Source organism: Heloderma suspectum, chromosome 3 (genome assembly GCF_057233095.1).
Source record: "Heloderma suspectum isolate Gila_16-S chromosome 3, 16-S_ref, whole genome shotgun sequence".
Lineage (NCBI taxonomy): Eukaryota > Metazoa > Chordata > Lepidosauria > Squamata > Helodermatidae > Heloderma > Heloderma suspectum.
In genome coordinates, this window is record NC_139460.1 from 224,067,065 (window position 1) to 224,081,768 (window position 14,704).

At 44.6% G+C, this 14,704-nt stretch overlaps 1 protein-coding gene across 1 annotated transcript in view; it reads left to right on the forward strand.

The window, feature by feature from the left end:
* Positions 1 to 14,704, forward strand: part of KIF20B (kinesin family member 20B) — a 70,496-nt gene that overhangs the window by 16,105 nt on the left and 39,687 nt on the right. Inside the window, exons 9-15 of the mRNA XM_084845817.1 lie at positions 674 to 785; positions 1,889 to 1,957; positions 2,067 to 2,213; positions 4,981 to 5,143; positions 10,553 to 10,867; positions 12,741 to 12,880; positions 14,343 to 14,502. Coding sequence (XP_084701943.1) covers positions 674 to 785; positions 1,889 to 1,957; positions 2,067 to 2,213; positions 4,981 to 5,143; positions 10,553 to 10,867; positions 12,741 to 12,880; positions 14,343 to 14,502 — 1,106 coding nt within the window. The remainder of the gene's footprint in view (positions 1 to 673; positions 786 to 1,888; positions 1,958 to 2,066; positions 2,214 to 4,980; positions 5,144 to 10,552; positions 10,868 to 12,740; positions 12,881 to 14,342; positions 14,503 to 14,704) is intronic.

A 14,704-nucleotide genomic window follows, 5' to 3' on the forward strand; every position in this document is an offset into this window, starting at 1 on the left:
GGATTTTTAAGGAACTAAGGGTGCAATCCTATGCACGTTTAGACAGAAAGTCCGACAACTTCCAGCGTTCCCTAGCCAACCATGCTGGGGAATGCTGGGAGTTACAGGACTTTTTTCTGTGTAAACATGCATGGGATTGCAGCCTAGGCATATGTTTTCTCAAAAGCTCTTCTGCCATCTAGGAAATGCAGTGAGCAACTACCTGTTTTTTCTTCACTGAAGCTCATTCTATTATACTGCGTTTTAAGTTTCAATCTGCTTTTTTAAGATAAGACTATGAAAGACCGTTTGTGCAGATTTAGACGTATATCGCAGCAAGGTTAATGCCTGGCTTGGTCATGTAGATTGTCTTGCTGGACAGAGAAGCATGACATGGGTTCTTTTTGCCCCTGCTCTCCCTCATAAATATTCCCCTCTTTAACAAGGGGCAGGTCCTAGTCACACAAACTTTCTGAAAAAGGGCAACAAACTGGGTGGGGGAGTAGACGTGATGTTGAGATATCCTTGTAACATCAGGGGATGCCTAACCAGGATGTCCGGAAATCCTCCCTTAATCCCAGAGTAAATGCTCTTAATCCTCACTCCAATTTCCATCCTTTTTTTTGATGGTATTTATATGCAATACTACTTTTGTTTGTTCAATAGTTAATAAAGTAACGGTTATTTCTTAAAGATCTACAATGGATTCAGGTTTCAAATTCTAAAGAAGCTTTTAAACTCATGAAACTAGGCTTGAAGCATCAGAGTTTCGCTTCGACAAAACTGAATGCCAACTCCAGTAGAAGGTAATAAACAGGATGTGTTCAATGTGGACTAGAATCATGGTTTGTTTTCTATTTAAGTTTGGATTGGATAAACTTTCCAAATTAAAGTTCCCTGCCCCTTTCTTGCTTCATGTGTGCGTCTTGAAATAATAACTGCTCTAATGTTCTGACCTTGTTTAAAGACTGTACTGTGCATTTGGGGCTTCTAATGTGGAGCTTCTGTGAATAGATAATTGCTTAAATTGTGAATAAATGATGAATAGATAATTGCTTAAATTCTATAGGGACCCAGTAGCTGCATTCAGACAACATGCCAAACTATGGTTTCCTGAAACGTGAGCGACCCTAGCATCCCTCAGGCTCGCGTATGCCTCCCTCCTCCTCCGGTGTGGCCAAGTGGAGGAGATTGAATGCTTTCACTTCCACTTCTGATTAACCACAGCTTGCTGTGTTGTCCAAACAAGCCAGCTTCAGTTCAACTTAATTATGGTTAGTTCCAAACAAGCCAAATTCAAGCTATAGTTTTACTACCTCTGGCTTGCTTAAATGAACTACAGCTAAGGTTCACAGCAGTTCTGGGTCTGGATGGCGCTACAAGCCGTGGTTAATCAAAAGAGAGAGCTTCTGAACTCTGCTGCGCAAGAGAGGAGAAGCAGGGAGTGTGCAAGCCCCGGGGGAAAGCTAGATTCATTCACATCTTGCTAAATACATAACTTGGCATCCAAACACAGCCAGAGTGACTTTTAATGTGAAACACTTGGTGAGCGGGGCAGTGAAGAAGCCTGAAATGCAAGGGTGGAACATGGGGCTGCCCAGATTGCTGTTGGACTGCAACTCTCATCAGCTCTTAGTTGGGGATGATGGGAGTTGCCCTTCACATGTTTCCCATGCCTGCTGTAGTATATTAAATTCCAGGTGTTAGGGGAATGTGTGCATGGCTATGTATAAAAGTCAGCATAAATACATCTTAAAACCCTTGTTTATTTGCTAGAACCAAATTGGAAGCAGCATATTTGGAAATTATAGCAGTATATCAAGGATTCAACTCCTTTAAAAGGCTTTTTTTAAATACTGCTTGAAGCTGATATTGCTGGAAGTGACTTCCTTTTGTTTTCTCTTTCCAGCCACAGCATATTTACTGTGAAGATGCTAAAAATTGATCCTGGAGCAACATGTGTGATGCAAGTGAATGAGTAAGTGATCTTGCTGTCAAAAGAAATCCTCCCAGTTTCTTAAATGTTTGAACATAGGGCAACCTGAACGTCCTGCTCTATATCTGTGTGGCCTTTTGTCTATCTCCAGATTATTTCTCTGTGACCTTGCTGGCTCGGAGCGTTGTACCAGAACCCACAACAAAGGAGAAAGGCTAAAAGAGAGTGGGAATATTAACACTTCGTTGCTCATTCTGGGCAAATGCATCAATGCCCTGAAGACCAGCCAGCAATCAAAGTAGGTTCTGGAGGAGCCGTTCGCCTCAGACCAGGGGGATCTTAGTCCCTTCCAGCTTGCCCTCTGTAACAGAGAAAGAACATACTAAGTGGGAGGAAGATGTATGCAGACTTCTGGTGCAGACTTCTGGTGCAGACTGCTGCTGACTTTTTTGTAACTTAGCTATCTGAGAGAACTCTCTCTTTTTAAAATGTAAAATATCCTAACTGTGCACTTTTCCTTCCACAGTGGAACACTTGACCAGTTATTGAACACTTGACCTTTGACCAATGATGAAAATTAGCAATGTAGTTTACAAGCCAAAATAATATGTGCCCTTTACTTTTTCAAACCTAGATCAAAAGTATAATAAATGACATGGCCGTAATGTTCATAATGTGATTAGAAGCTTGTTGTTGTTGTTGTTTTATGCAAGAGGGTTATGCTCTTTAACTTTGCTTGACCAAAGATCCAGGTCAAAAGACTCCCTAATGATAAACATCTAATTTAATAATGGAAGGCCACTCCAAGCTTACTGCATATCCACTGCTTATACAATATTTTATCAAAAAAAGCATTTTAAAATATTTTAGGCTGCAATCCTATGGATGTTTAGACAGAAAAAGTCCTACAACTCTGGGAGTTGTAGGTCTTTTTTTCTGTCTAAACATCCTTAGGATTGTGTCCTTAGTGTTTTAAGATTTTAGTCCCAGCAATGTGGTTTTAATCTTATATCTGGTATAGTATTTTCTGCTGAGCTGGCACATTTATTCATTTTATATTGTTGATTTTATTGTGATATAATCATTGTTTTAAATGGTAAAACACCTATTTTATTTATTATTTATTATTTAATTTATTAATCGCCCATCTGGCTGGTCACCCAGCCACTCTGGGCGATGTACAACATACAATAAAACAATAAAATTCTACAATAAAAACATTTTCTAAAATACCCTAACCCACCTCAAATGGCTGCCTGAACAGCCACGTTTTTAATGCACGACGGAATATCATTAAAGAGGGGGCATGACGGAGTTCCCTAGGGAGGGAGTTCCACAGAGTGGGGGCCACTACAGAAAAGGCCCTCTCCCTCGTCCCCACCAGTCTAGCTGTCCTGGCTGATGGGACAGAGAGAAGGCCATCCGAGGCTGATCTTGTTAAGCGGCCTGTCTGGTGCTGCTGGAGGCGCTCTTTAAGATAGGCTGGGCCGGAACCATATAGGGTTTTAAAGGTCAAAACCAACACCTTGAATTTGGCCCGGAAAACAACTGGTAACCAGTGCAACTCCTTCAGCACTGGAGTGATGTGATCTCGCCGGTGGCTGCCTTTAATCAGGTGCGCTGCCACGTTCTGTACCAGCTGCAGTTTCCGAACCGTCTTCAAGGGTAACCCCACGTAGAGCGCATTACAGTAGTCTAAACAAGAGGAGACCAGGGCATGTACTACCGATGGGAGCAGATGGTCGGGAAGGAAGGGGCGCAGGCGCCGTATCAGATGGAGTTGATACAGCGCTGTCCGGCACACAGCTGACACCTGAGCCTCCATGGACAGCTGGGAGTCCAAAATGAGCCCCAGGCTGCGGACCTGGTCTTTCAAGGGCAGTTGTACCCCATTCAACACCAGGTCAACATCCCCCAGCCTCCTCTTGTCTCCCACCAAAAGTACCTCGGTCTTGTCAGGGTTCAGCTTCAGCCTATTCCTCCCCATCCAGCCACTCACCGTCTCCATACATTTGGACAGGGATTCTACTGCCAACCTTGGTGAAGATTTGAATGAGAGGTAGAGCTGCGTGTCATCCGCATATTGATGACACTGCACCCCAAATCTCCTGATGATAGCCCCCAGCGGCTTCACATAGATGTTAAATAGCATTGGGGAGAGGATGGAACCCTGTGGCACCCCACAAGTGAGTGGCCACGGGTCCGAAACCTCCTCTCCCAGTGCTACCCTCTGGTACCTGCCGGAGAGGAAGGACCGGAACCACCGCTATACGGTGTCTCCAATGCCCAACCCCTCCAGGCGGTCCAGGAGGATACCGTGGTCAACGGTATCAAAAGCCGCTGAGAGGTCGAGGAGAACAAGGAAGGAGCATTCACCCCTATCCAGAGCCCTCCTCATATCATCTACCAAGGCGACCAAGGCCGTTTCTGTCCCATGCCCAGGCCTGAAGCCTGACTGAAATGGGTCTAGATAATCAGTTTCTTCCAAGTGTGCCTTCAACTGCACTGCCACCACCCGCTCAATCACCTTGCCCAAAAATGGCAGATTTGAGACTGGGCGAAAGTTGTTCAAAACGTGAGGATCCAAGGAGGGCTTCTTTAAGAGCGGTCTTATCACTGCCTCCTTGAGGGCTGATGGCATCACTCCTTCCTCAAGGGAGGCGTTCACCACCGCCCTGATCCCCTCACCCAGTCTCTCTCTGCATACCTAGATATATTTACTTGATAAGGGGATTAATAAATTGTTCCCACTGAAACCCCTTAATGTGTTGAAAGAGAGAGCCGTGTCCGTAAACACATGGAGAGGCATGCAGAGAGGAGCGGCAACAGTTGTGGTTCCCTGCCGTGCATCCCCATGTCTTTGCTGGTGCATGGTTTGCTTTCCAACACTTGTTCTTTTGGGAGGCGTGTGGCTGGCAAGTAGTCAACCTGAACGGCCCCGAAGCCCATACTTGTTTGAGGCCTGCACCTGTTTCGGCGCGAAAAGCTAGTAGCTATTACTAATGCCGTTATCTGTCTGGAAACGCGCTGCCTCCAATAAAAAGGCTGGCTTTGTTTCCTCCTAGGTTGCAGCAACACATCCCCTTCCGCGAAAGTAAGCTAACTCACTTCTTTCAAGGCTTCTTCAGTGGTAAAGGGAAGGTGTGTATGATAGTGAACGTCAGCCAGGGTGCCTCTGCCTACGACGAAACCCTCAACGTGCTCAGGTTCTCAGCAATTGCCCAAAAAGTAAGTGTGTTCAAGGGTTTTATGAGTTGGGAATAAAATAACCTTTCTGCAGTCACAGGGTCACCCAAAAGCTATTGACTTGCAAATTACAATGGGCTTAGTCTCTGGCCTTAGCCCTTGCTGCTCATCAAGTGGCCTAAACTGGAATCTGGTGTGTGCAGTGTGAAGTAAATTTTTACCTGGAAGTAAATTCTACAGGAGCTCCATTGAGTTTATTCACAAATGAGGATGCATAGGATGACCACCTCAGCCTTGGAGTATTAATGGCATAGGCAGATAGGTTTGTGTCTATTTTGTCTTAATTGTTAATTGTTTTTAGAACGCTTCATTTAACTTTACATGATGATCCTTCAGGAAAGTGTGTATGGATTGTGAAAAGTTTCATTCTTGCTTTCTTGCAGGCACTGTAAGGGGAATGAATGGGGGCGAGGGAATTTGTGGCTAATGTCAGGACTAATCCATAGAAGTGATAGTAACATCACAGGGTATAGAAGGGGTGGGGGGAGAAATCAGCCTCCTATTCACAATAACCAATATGTGAAAAAGCATCCTTGGCTTCTGTTTATACAAATTAAGTTTATATTTATTTATTTATTTATACCCTGCCTTTCTACCAAGAAAAATGGCACTCAAGGCAGTTTACAATCATAAATAAAACTTGATTAAAACAATAATAGATCAAGTACATTAGAACACAGTTGAAGACACAGCTATAACAAAATAAAAACAGCGTCAAATCCAACACACCTACTTACATGCCAAAGGCCTGCTTGAATAAAAAAAGTCTTGGCGTGCTGGTGGAAGGACAGCAAAGAGGGAGCGAACCTTCCCTCTCTCAGCAGGGATTTCCACAGCCTGGGAGCTGCCACTGAGAAGGCCCTCTTTTATTTTCTGTAAGCAGATAAACAAAAAGTGAAGAAGAGTACAACTCAAATCAAGTGTACATGAAATGAAAATTGAAGGCTTTGCATAAATATGAGCAACCAAAGAAACTTCAAAAATAAACAACCAATTCCACCTTCCTAAATAACACTAACACATTTTGTTGTTGTTGTTGTTGTTCAGTCGTGTCCGACTCTTCGTGACCCCATGGACCAAAGCACGCCAGGCCTTCCTGTCCTGCGCTCTCTCCCGGAGCGTGCTCAAGTTCATATTCATTGCATCCGTGATGCTATCTAGCCATCTCATCCTCTGCCGTCCCCTTCTCCTTTTGCCTTCAATCTTTCCCAGCATCAGGGTCTTTTCCAGGGAGTTTTCTCTTCGCATTAGGTGGCCAAAATATTGGAGCTTCAGCTTCATTAACTGTCCTTCCAATGAGCACTCAGGGTTGATTTCCTTTAGGATGGACTGATTTGACCTCCTTGCAGTCCAGGGGACTCGTAAGAGTTTTCTCCAGCACCACAGTTCGAAAGCATCAATTCTTCGGCGCTCAGCCTTCCTTATAGTCCAGCTCTCACAGCCATACATTACTACTGGGAAAACCATAGCTTTGATTAGACGGACCTTTGTCGGCAAGGTGATGTCTCTGCTTCTTACTATGCTGTCTAGGTTTGCCATAGCTTTTCTCCCAAGGAGCAAGCGTCTTTGAATTTCATGGCTACAGTCACCGTCTGCAGTGATCTTGGAGCCCAAGAAAGTAAAATCTGTCACTGCTTCCATTTCTTCCCCTTCTATATGCCAGGAATTGATAGGGCCAGATGCCATGATCTTAGTTTTTTTAATGTTGAGTTTCAAACCAGCTTTTGCACTCTCCTCTTTCACCCTCAACAAGAGGCTCTTGAGATCCTCTTCGCTTTCTGCCATTAGGGTGGTATCGTCTGCATATCGGAGGTTGTTGATAATTCTCCCGGCAATCTTAATTCCGACCTCTGATTCATCCAACCCGGCATTTCTCATGATGTACTCTGCATATAAGTTAAATAAGCAGGGTGACAATATGCAGCCTTGTCGTACTCCTTTCCCAATTTTGAACCACTCGGTTGTTCCATGTCCGGTTCTTACTGTTGCTTCTTGACCCTCGTACAGGTTTCTCAGGAGACAGGTAAGGTGGTCTGGTACTCCCATCACTTTAAGAATTTGCCACAGTTTGTTGTGATCCACACAATCAAAGGCTTTAGCGTAGTCAATGAAGCAGAAATAGACGTTTTTCTGGAATTCTCTTGCTTTCTCCGTGATGCAGCGAATGTTGGCAATTTGATCTCTAGTTCCTCTGCCTCTTCGAAACCCAGCTTGTACTTCCGGTAGTTCTCGGTTCGCATACTGCTGAAGCCTAGCTTGTAGGATTTTGAGCATCACCTTGCTGGCATGTGAAATGAGCGCAATGGTGCAGTAGTTTGAACACTCTTTGGCGTTGCCCTTCTTTGGAATTGGAATGTAAACTGACCTTTTCCAGTCTTGTGGCCACTGTTGAGTGTTCCAGATTTGTTGGCATATTGAATGCAGCACTTTAACAGCATCATCTTTTAGGATTTTAAATAGCTCGGCTGGAATACTGTCATCTCCGCTAGCTTTGTTGTTACTAATGCTTCCTAAGGCCCACTTGACTTCACTCTCGAGGATGTCCGGCTCAAGTTCAGTGACCGCACTATCATGGCTATCAGGGACATTCAGATCTTTCCTGTATAGTTCTTCTGTGTATGCTTTCCACCTCTTCTTAATCTCATCTGCTTCTGTTATGTCCCTGCCTTCTTTGTCCTTTATCATGCCCGTCTTTGCACAAAACGTTCCCTTGAGATCTCCAATTTTCTTGAAGAGATCTCTAGTCTTTCCCATTCTGTTGTTTTCCTCGATTTCTTTGCATTGTTCATTTAAGAAGGCCTTCTTGTCTCTCCTTGCTATTCTCTGGAACTCTGCATTCAGTTGGGTATATCTTCCCCTTTCTCCCTTGCTTTTCGCTTCCCTTCTTTCCTCAGCTACTTGTAAAGCCTCCTCAGACAGCCACTTGGCTTTCTTGCATTTCTTTTTCTTTGGGACGGATTTCGTTGCTGCCTCCTGAACAATGTTACGGACCTCCGTCCATAGTTCCTCAGGCACTCTGTCTATCAGGTCTAATCCCTTAAATCTATTCCTCACCTCCACTGTATATTCATCAGGGATATGATTTAGGTCATACCTGAACGGTTTAGTGGTTTTCCTGACGTTCTTCAATTTAAGCCGAAATTTTGCAAGAAGCAGCTCATGATCTGAGCCACAGTCAGCTCCAGGTCTTGTTTTTACTGACTGTATGGAGCTTCTCCATCTTTGGCTGCAAAGGACATAATCAATCTGATTTCGATATTGACCATCTGGTGATGTCCATGTGTAGAGTCGCCTCTTGTGCTGTTGGAAAAGAGTGTTTGCTATGATCAGCGTGTTCTCTTGGCAAATCTCTATTAGCTTTTGTCCTGCTTCATTTTGTACACCAAGGCCATGCCTGCCTGTTATCCCAGTGATTTCTTGACTTCCTACTTTAGCATTCCAATCCCCTATGATGAAGAGGACATCTTTTTTTGGTGTTAGTTCTAGAAGGTGTTGTAGGTCTTCATAGAACCGATCAACCTCAGCTTCTTCGGCCTCAGTGGTTGGGGCATAGACTTGAATTACTGTGATGTTGAATGGTTTGCCTTGGATTCGTACTGAGATCATTCTATCATTTTTAAGATTGTACCCCAGTACTGCTTTTCCCACCCTTTTGTTGACTATGAGTGCTACTCCATTTCTTCTAAGGGATTCTTGCCCACAATAGTAGATATGATGGTCACCTGAATTAAATTCGCCCATGCCTGTCCATTTTAGTTCGCTGATTCCCAAGATGTCGATGTTCAATCTTGCCATCTCATGTTTGACCACCTCCAGCTTACCTTGATTCATTGATCTGACATTCCAGGTTCCTAAACAATATTGTTCTTTACAGCATCGGATTTTCTTTTCACCGCCAGACACATCCACAGCTGAGTGTCCTTTCGGCTTTGGCCCAGCCGCTTCACTCTTTCTGGCGCTACTTGGAAATACCCTCTGCTCTTCCCCAGTAGCATATTGGACACCTTCCGACCTGAGGGGCTCATCTTCCGGCATCATCTCTTTTAGCCTTGTGATACGTTCCATGGGGTTTTCTTGGCAAGAATACTGGAGTGGGTTGCCATTTCCTTCTCCAGTGGACCACATTTTGTCAGAACTCTCTGCCATGACCTGTCCGTCTTGGGTGGCCCTGCACGGCATAGCTTATGGCTTCACTGAGTTACGCTAGCCCCTTCGCCACAACAAGGCAGTGATCCATGAAGGGGACTAACACATTTAGAATGTGTCAATTTGCCTCCCCTATAATCTCAAAGATTGCAGATAACTCAAGTAATACAAATATTAACATTTTTTCCTGTTCTTATTTGGCATATTTGCAACCTATGTTCTCTACAGAGTTTATAAATGGGTGTCCGTGTTAACCTAACTTTCCATGTCCTTTGCACCTTTTTGTTGATTTATATTTCTTATTTACGATTACATTTATGTCCAGCCCTTTTTTCCCTCTTGCAAGGAATCCAAGGCAGTTTACATGGCCCCCCTCCTCTCCTCCATTTTATCCTCACAACAACCCTGTGTGATAGGTTAGGTTGAGAGGTAGTGACTGGCCCAAAGTCCCCCAGTGAGCTTCATGGCTGGCTGGGGACCAGAATCTGGATCTCCTGAGTCCCAGTCCAAGACGATAACCATTACACCACCCTGTACATTTTATTGCCAATTAGTTGCAGTTTATATTATCAGTCACTAACAGTGTGTGTGTGTGTGTGTTTGTGTGTATGTATGTGTGTGCATTTTCCATTGATACAGTTGCCTTTGCTTATATGTGTGTTCTCTTAAAACCATATAGGTAAAGTACAAGGGTGGGGAACCTCAAGTCTGGGGGCCAAATCTGGCCCTCTGGGGGTTCTCCAGAAGGCCACACCACCTTCCCCTGGTCCCACCCTTTTCCCCCAACCACCAATCATTTGGTTGTTTACTGGCTTTTGTGCAGCTTTTTCCCATTCTAAAAGGTTGAAATGGCTCTCTTGATGCTTAGGTACTGGCAGTAAGCAAGCTAAAATATGCTGGTATTTTTGGCGGCCCCATCTGTTTTGCCTTTGGAACCACAGCCTGAAAGAGCTTCTCTGAAACTGATTTTGGCCTTCTAGCTGAAAGAGGTTTCCTACCCATGGTACATCGGAAAAATGCAGTGTTTTTTGCAAATGTGCACGCTGCAAGATAACGAATATGTCAACATAATAAATAAGCTATATAGAATAATCTTGGGTTGGACTGGAAGAAAATAGAGATTTTGCAGGACTTTCACGTATGTGTAGTGGGAATCCTGTTAAGATTAGAATTTTATTTGGCTGGAAGGTCTCATAAGCAGCTAAAATCATTGTTGCAACTGTTGCGGACTTCTTTCCTGAACAGGTCATAGTCCTAGATTCTTCCAATTCTCCTCAAGAAGAGTCACTTGACCAGTTGTCTTTCAAAGCAGAATCTGAAATGAACACTGAAGATGTATGTTTACCCATCAAAAGAGCCAGTATGCTTTGGGAGAGGACACTGGAAGATGTGATGGAAGACGAAGAAGAGCTAGTAGAAGACAGCAGTAGGATGCATGAGGTAAACTGTGTGGCAGAAAACACACTTGCAAAGGAAAGTGAGCCTGAGGTGACAAAAGAGATGCCAAGCCACGTGGAATATGAAGACGGTGACATCATCATTGGAAAAGAAGAGTATTTGGTACGTCAGAGGAGTAGTTATGTTGGCTTATAGCATCAAAAAGGCAGAATGCTTAAAGATAAAACTAGTTTGGCTTGTTTTGTGCATTTGTTCTCCAACTTCCTATGATAAATTCTACTCAAAACTGCTTGCCAGTGTTAAAATATTGGGTTGTATCCAATGGTGCTATACTGCCAGTTGAAGGGAGACAGCTGGATTTTACTGCCCCCATGAAGCCCTCTGTGTGCCCAACAAATCTGCTCTGGGGGGTTGGGGAACACTCTGAAGCAGATGGAGGTGGCGCAGGACACTGCAGGGGAGAGGAGAGGATGGGAAAATTGGCTCCAAGCCATATATCCCAACAAATGTTTTTAAATTCCTACCAAAACAGTAATGAAAGCACCATAATTTGCTGTCTACTGGCAGACAGAAAATTAAAGAACATAATATCACCGCCTGACTAAAAACTGCTGGAATGAAAAGGTCAGGCTAACTTCCTTTGGGGGATTATTCCCTAGTCTAGCTCAGGGGTAGGGAATGTGTGGCCCTCCAGATGCTGTTGGACTGCAACTCCCATCAGCATTAGCCAAAATAGGCAGTGGTGAGGAATGATGGAAGTTGCAGTCCAACAACATCTATAGGGCCACATGTCCTAGACCAGGGAAGGGGAACAACCGGAAAGGTCTTGTTCCTACGGACAAGTGACCAGTAGGTCCTCAGAAGGAGAATGCAGATCTTGAGCAGATTGATGAGTTTGATTGCGTGGCAGCACACTTCATGATGTGGTTGAGGTAGACTGAAGACATAACACTGCATATATGTCATGAAAGGCACAGGAGAGTTAACAAGGTGAGAACCGGTGTAGCGTGGTAAGGGGTTGCACAACTGTACATGTACAGGTCCACCCTTCAGTTGACCCACTAACCATGTCATTGTCAGGGTGGAGCCCGCAGGGTGATGTTGTGGGAAGGCGGGGCTAGGAGGTGCACTCCTGCCCCCGCCTCCACACGTTTAGTCCATGCATGGAGGAAATGACAAGAGGCTTGACTGTCCAGCCTAAGCTACCTTACAGAGTTAGAGAACCACAGGCGCCATCCTGAGTGCCTTGAGTGAAGGGTAGAATCAAAGTGTAAGGAGGAACGACGGGGAGAGGTTGTACCCATTGTGTGTAACTGTAACGTTTAAAAGGTTGGTAACACCTGATGTTGACTTCAGTTAAATATCTGGGGTTCTAGTATGTCTTGTCCATTTATAGCAGGCATGGGCAACCCCAGGCCCGTGGGCCAGATCTGGTCCTCCTGTGGTCCCAGTCTTGTCCTTTGGGTTTCCCCACATGGCCACACACCCTTTCCTGGTGCCACCCGCTTTCCCATGACCTCTGGTTGTCTGCTGAGTGTTTGGTGGTTTCCCAGCTTTTACGCTGTTTTTTCCCCCCATTCTAAAAGGTTGAAATTCCTCTCTTGAGCCTTAGTTACTGGCCATAAGAGCACTAAGCTAAAATATGCTGGTATGTTTGGTGCTTCAGCCCTGCTTGCTAATGGAACGCGGCCCCTGAAAAGGAATTTGGCCGTCAGGCTGAATGAGCTTCCCCATCCCTGCTTTATTAATTGTTTCCATTAATAGTGGAAACAAGAGTTTGGATTCACTAGCTCTTCTAACTCGGTAATCCAATTCCAATACTTTTGTCTCTGCATAAACCATGTTATATTTTCACAGTAGCCCTACGGATCACCACAGATTAGTTTTTTTGTCTGTTTGTTCTTATAACCAAAAGCCCTAGGAAGCGCTAGGCTTTAGGAACCTTGCTGACAAAAAGTCCACAAATTTGCCTAACATACTGCAGCAATGAATGCTGAATGTTTGTACTGACTCCACTCCCTGTGCTTGTGTTTAGCGGCTGCTCAGTATAATAGAGGATCTGAAAAACAAGTTGATTGATGAAAAAAAAGATAAGCTACTTATGGAGCTAAGAATCCGTGAAGAAGTTACGCAGGAATGTGCTCGGTATCTTGCTGAAAAAGAGAGTGATTTCAAGTAAGTTTTGCCAGGATCTGGAGTAATGTTGAATGTTTTTTAATGTACAACGTTGGCATGCATCCACGTCGAAGCCATTCTGGCAATATTTGTAGTGCATATTGGGGCCTGAGGGAATGAGGGCAAACCTAATGTGTATGGGATCTTAGTATGTAAATATGGAAGATTTCAAGGTGGTAGCTGGTGAAATGCCTTGGTGCAGACCTAGCTCATCTGTGGCGAAACACGGACCGTAAGGCCCTTTCAGACAGTATATTCCCCCTCCTCTCCCCCTGCTGCTTCCATGCCAGAAACTAGATGAAGTGATAATAGGATTATACTCCTTCCATTAAACCCCTGAAGGCACATAAGACAGCTTTCCTTAAACTGCTGCCCTCCACCCGTGTTAGACTACAACTCCCAGCGTGCCCTAGCCAACCATGATGGTTGGGGCATGCTGGGAGATGAAGTCCAACACACCTGGAGGGCATCAGGTTGGGGAAGGTTGACATAAGGTATGGCTGTACTGGAATATCTTGTTTTTAATTTCAGTGCACTGTTTTCCTGATCCTAATAAATATACCAGCCCTAGCCCCAACCCCTCCACCCCCCTGGTGTGTGGTAAGAGGCATTTCAAGCAGCTCCTAGGTAGAGAGACTTGAATATGAAGTACAGACAAATTCTTGGTTGTGTCTAAAATAGTTGCATCTTACATGTAATGTTTTAAAAGAGCTTATTGGCACATGTAGAAGAGGGTAAAGATTTTTCTTAAGAAGGAATATAGGGCTGGTTTGCAGCTCTCAATAAGCCAGGTTTCAAGGCAGCCCTGGCTTTTGGGACTGAGCCGCTCCTCCTGCCACTGGGAGTGGCTAAACCAGGTGTGTGTGTGGTATGTGGATTATTGCTTTTAAATTAAAAGAAAAAGGCATCTGGAGCGGCTATTTTTTTACCCTTTTAGTGCTCCCTATCCGCTAATCAAATTTAGCTTTTGATCCTTTTGGCTGTTTGTAGCCACTCTGTACGCCATTTTTAATATACTTTTTTCAGTACTGCGAGGGGGCTCTCATGGGGGCAAACATGGCTTATGTGATGGCTGAAGTGGGGATTCTGGGTAAAATCCAACATAAGACCTACATGAAAACGACCCATTGAAATGCAGGGGACATAAGTTAGTTGTGACTGACTTAAGTCTTATTCATTTCAGTGGGTCTACTCTAAGTAAGATTTGTGTTGGATTTTACTCTCTGGCTTGTTTATGACTCTGTCCTGTTTGGAGAGAGGCACGCCGGAATGTGCAGTTTAGCCATCACGATAAACAAGCCACAGGCCTTTTGCGGTTTATTTGGTCCTGCTGACAAGGAGCCAAGTGGGAGTGACCAGGCAGGGCTTGCTTGATCACACAGTGCCAGAATTCTCTGGATCCATGGCTTATCATGGCCTTTAAACCGAGTCATAACTTATTTATGTCACTTGTTATCCTCAGGATGCTTATTAGCCATAGGGAAGAAATGATGGAGGAGAGCTGTGAGGAACGTATGCAGATTTACAAGGACCTGGTGAAAGAATGCATCCCACTGACACAGGGCCGAGAGGGAGCAGAAGAGACTCCAGAGACACAATCTAATAAGCCGGACAGAACACTGGTAAACCTGAGCCCATTTTTAACCTCTAGGGATGTGTGTTTGAAGCCTTGTTCAGGGGTGCAGGACCTGTTTCAGGCCAAAGGCCAAATTCCATTTCAGGGATGCTTTTGTTGTTGTTGTTCAGTCGTGTCTGACTCTTCGTGACCCCATGGACCATAGCACGCCAGGCCTTCCTGTCCTGCGCTCTCTCCCTGAGCGTGCT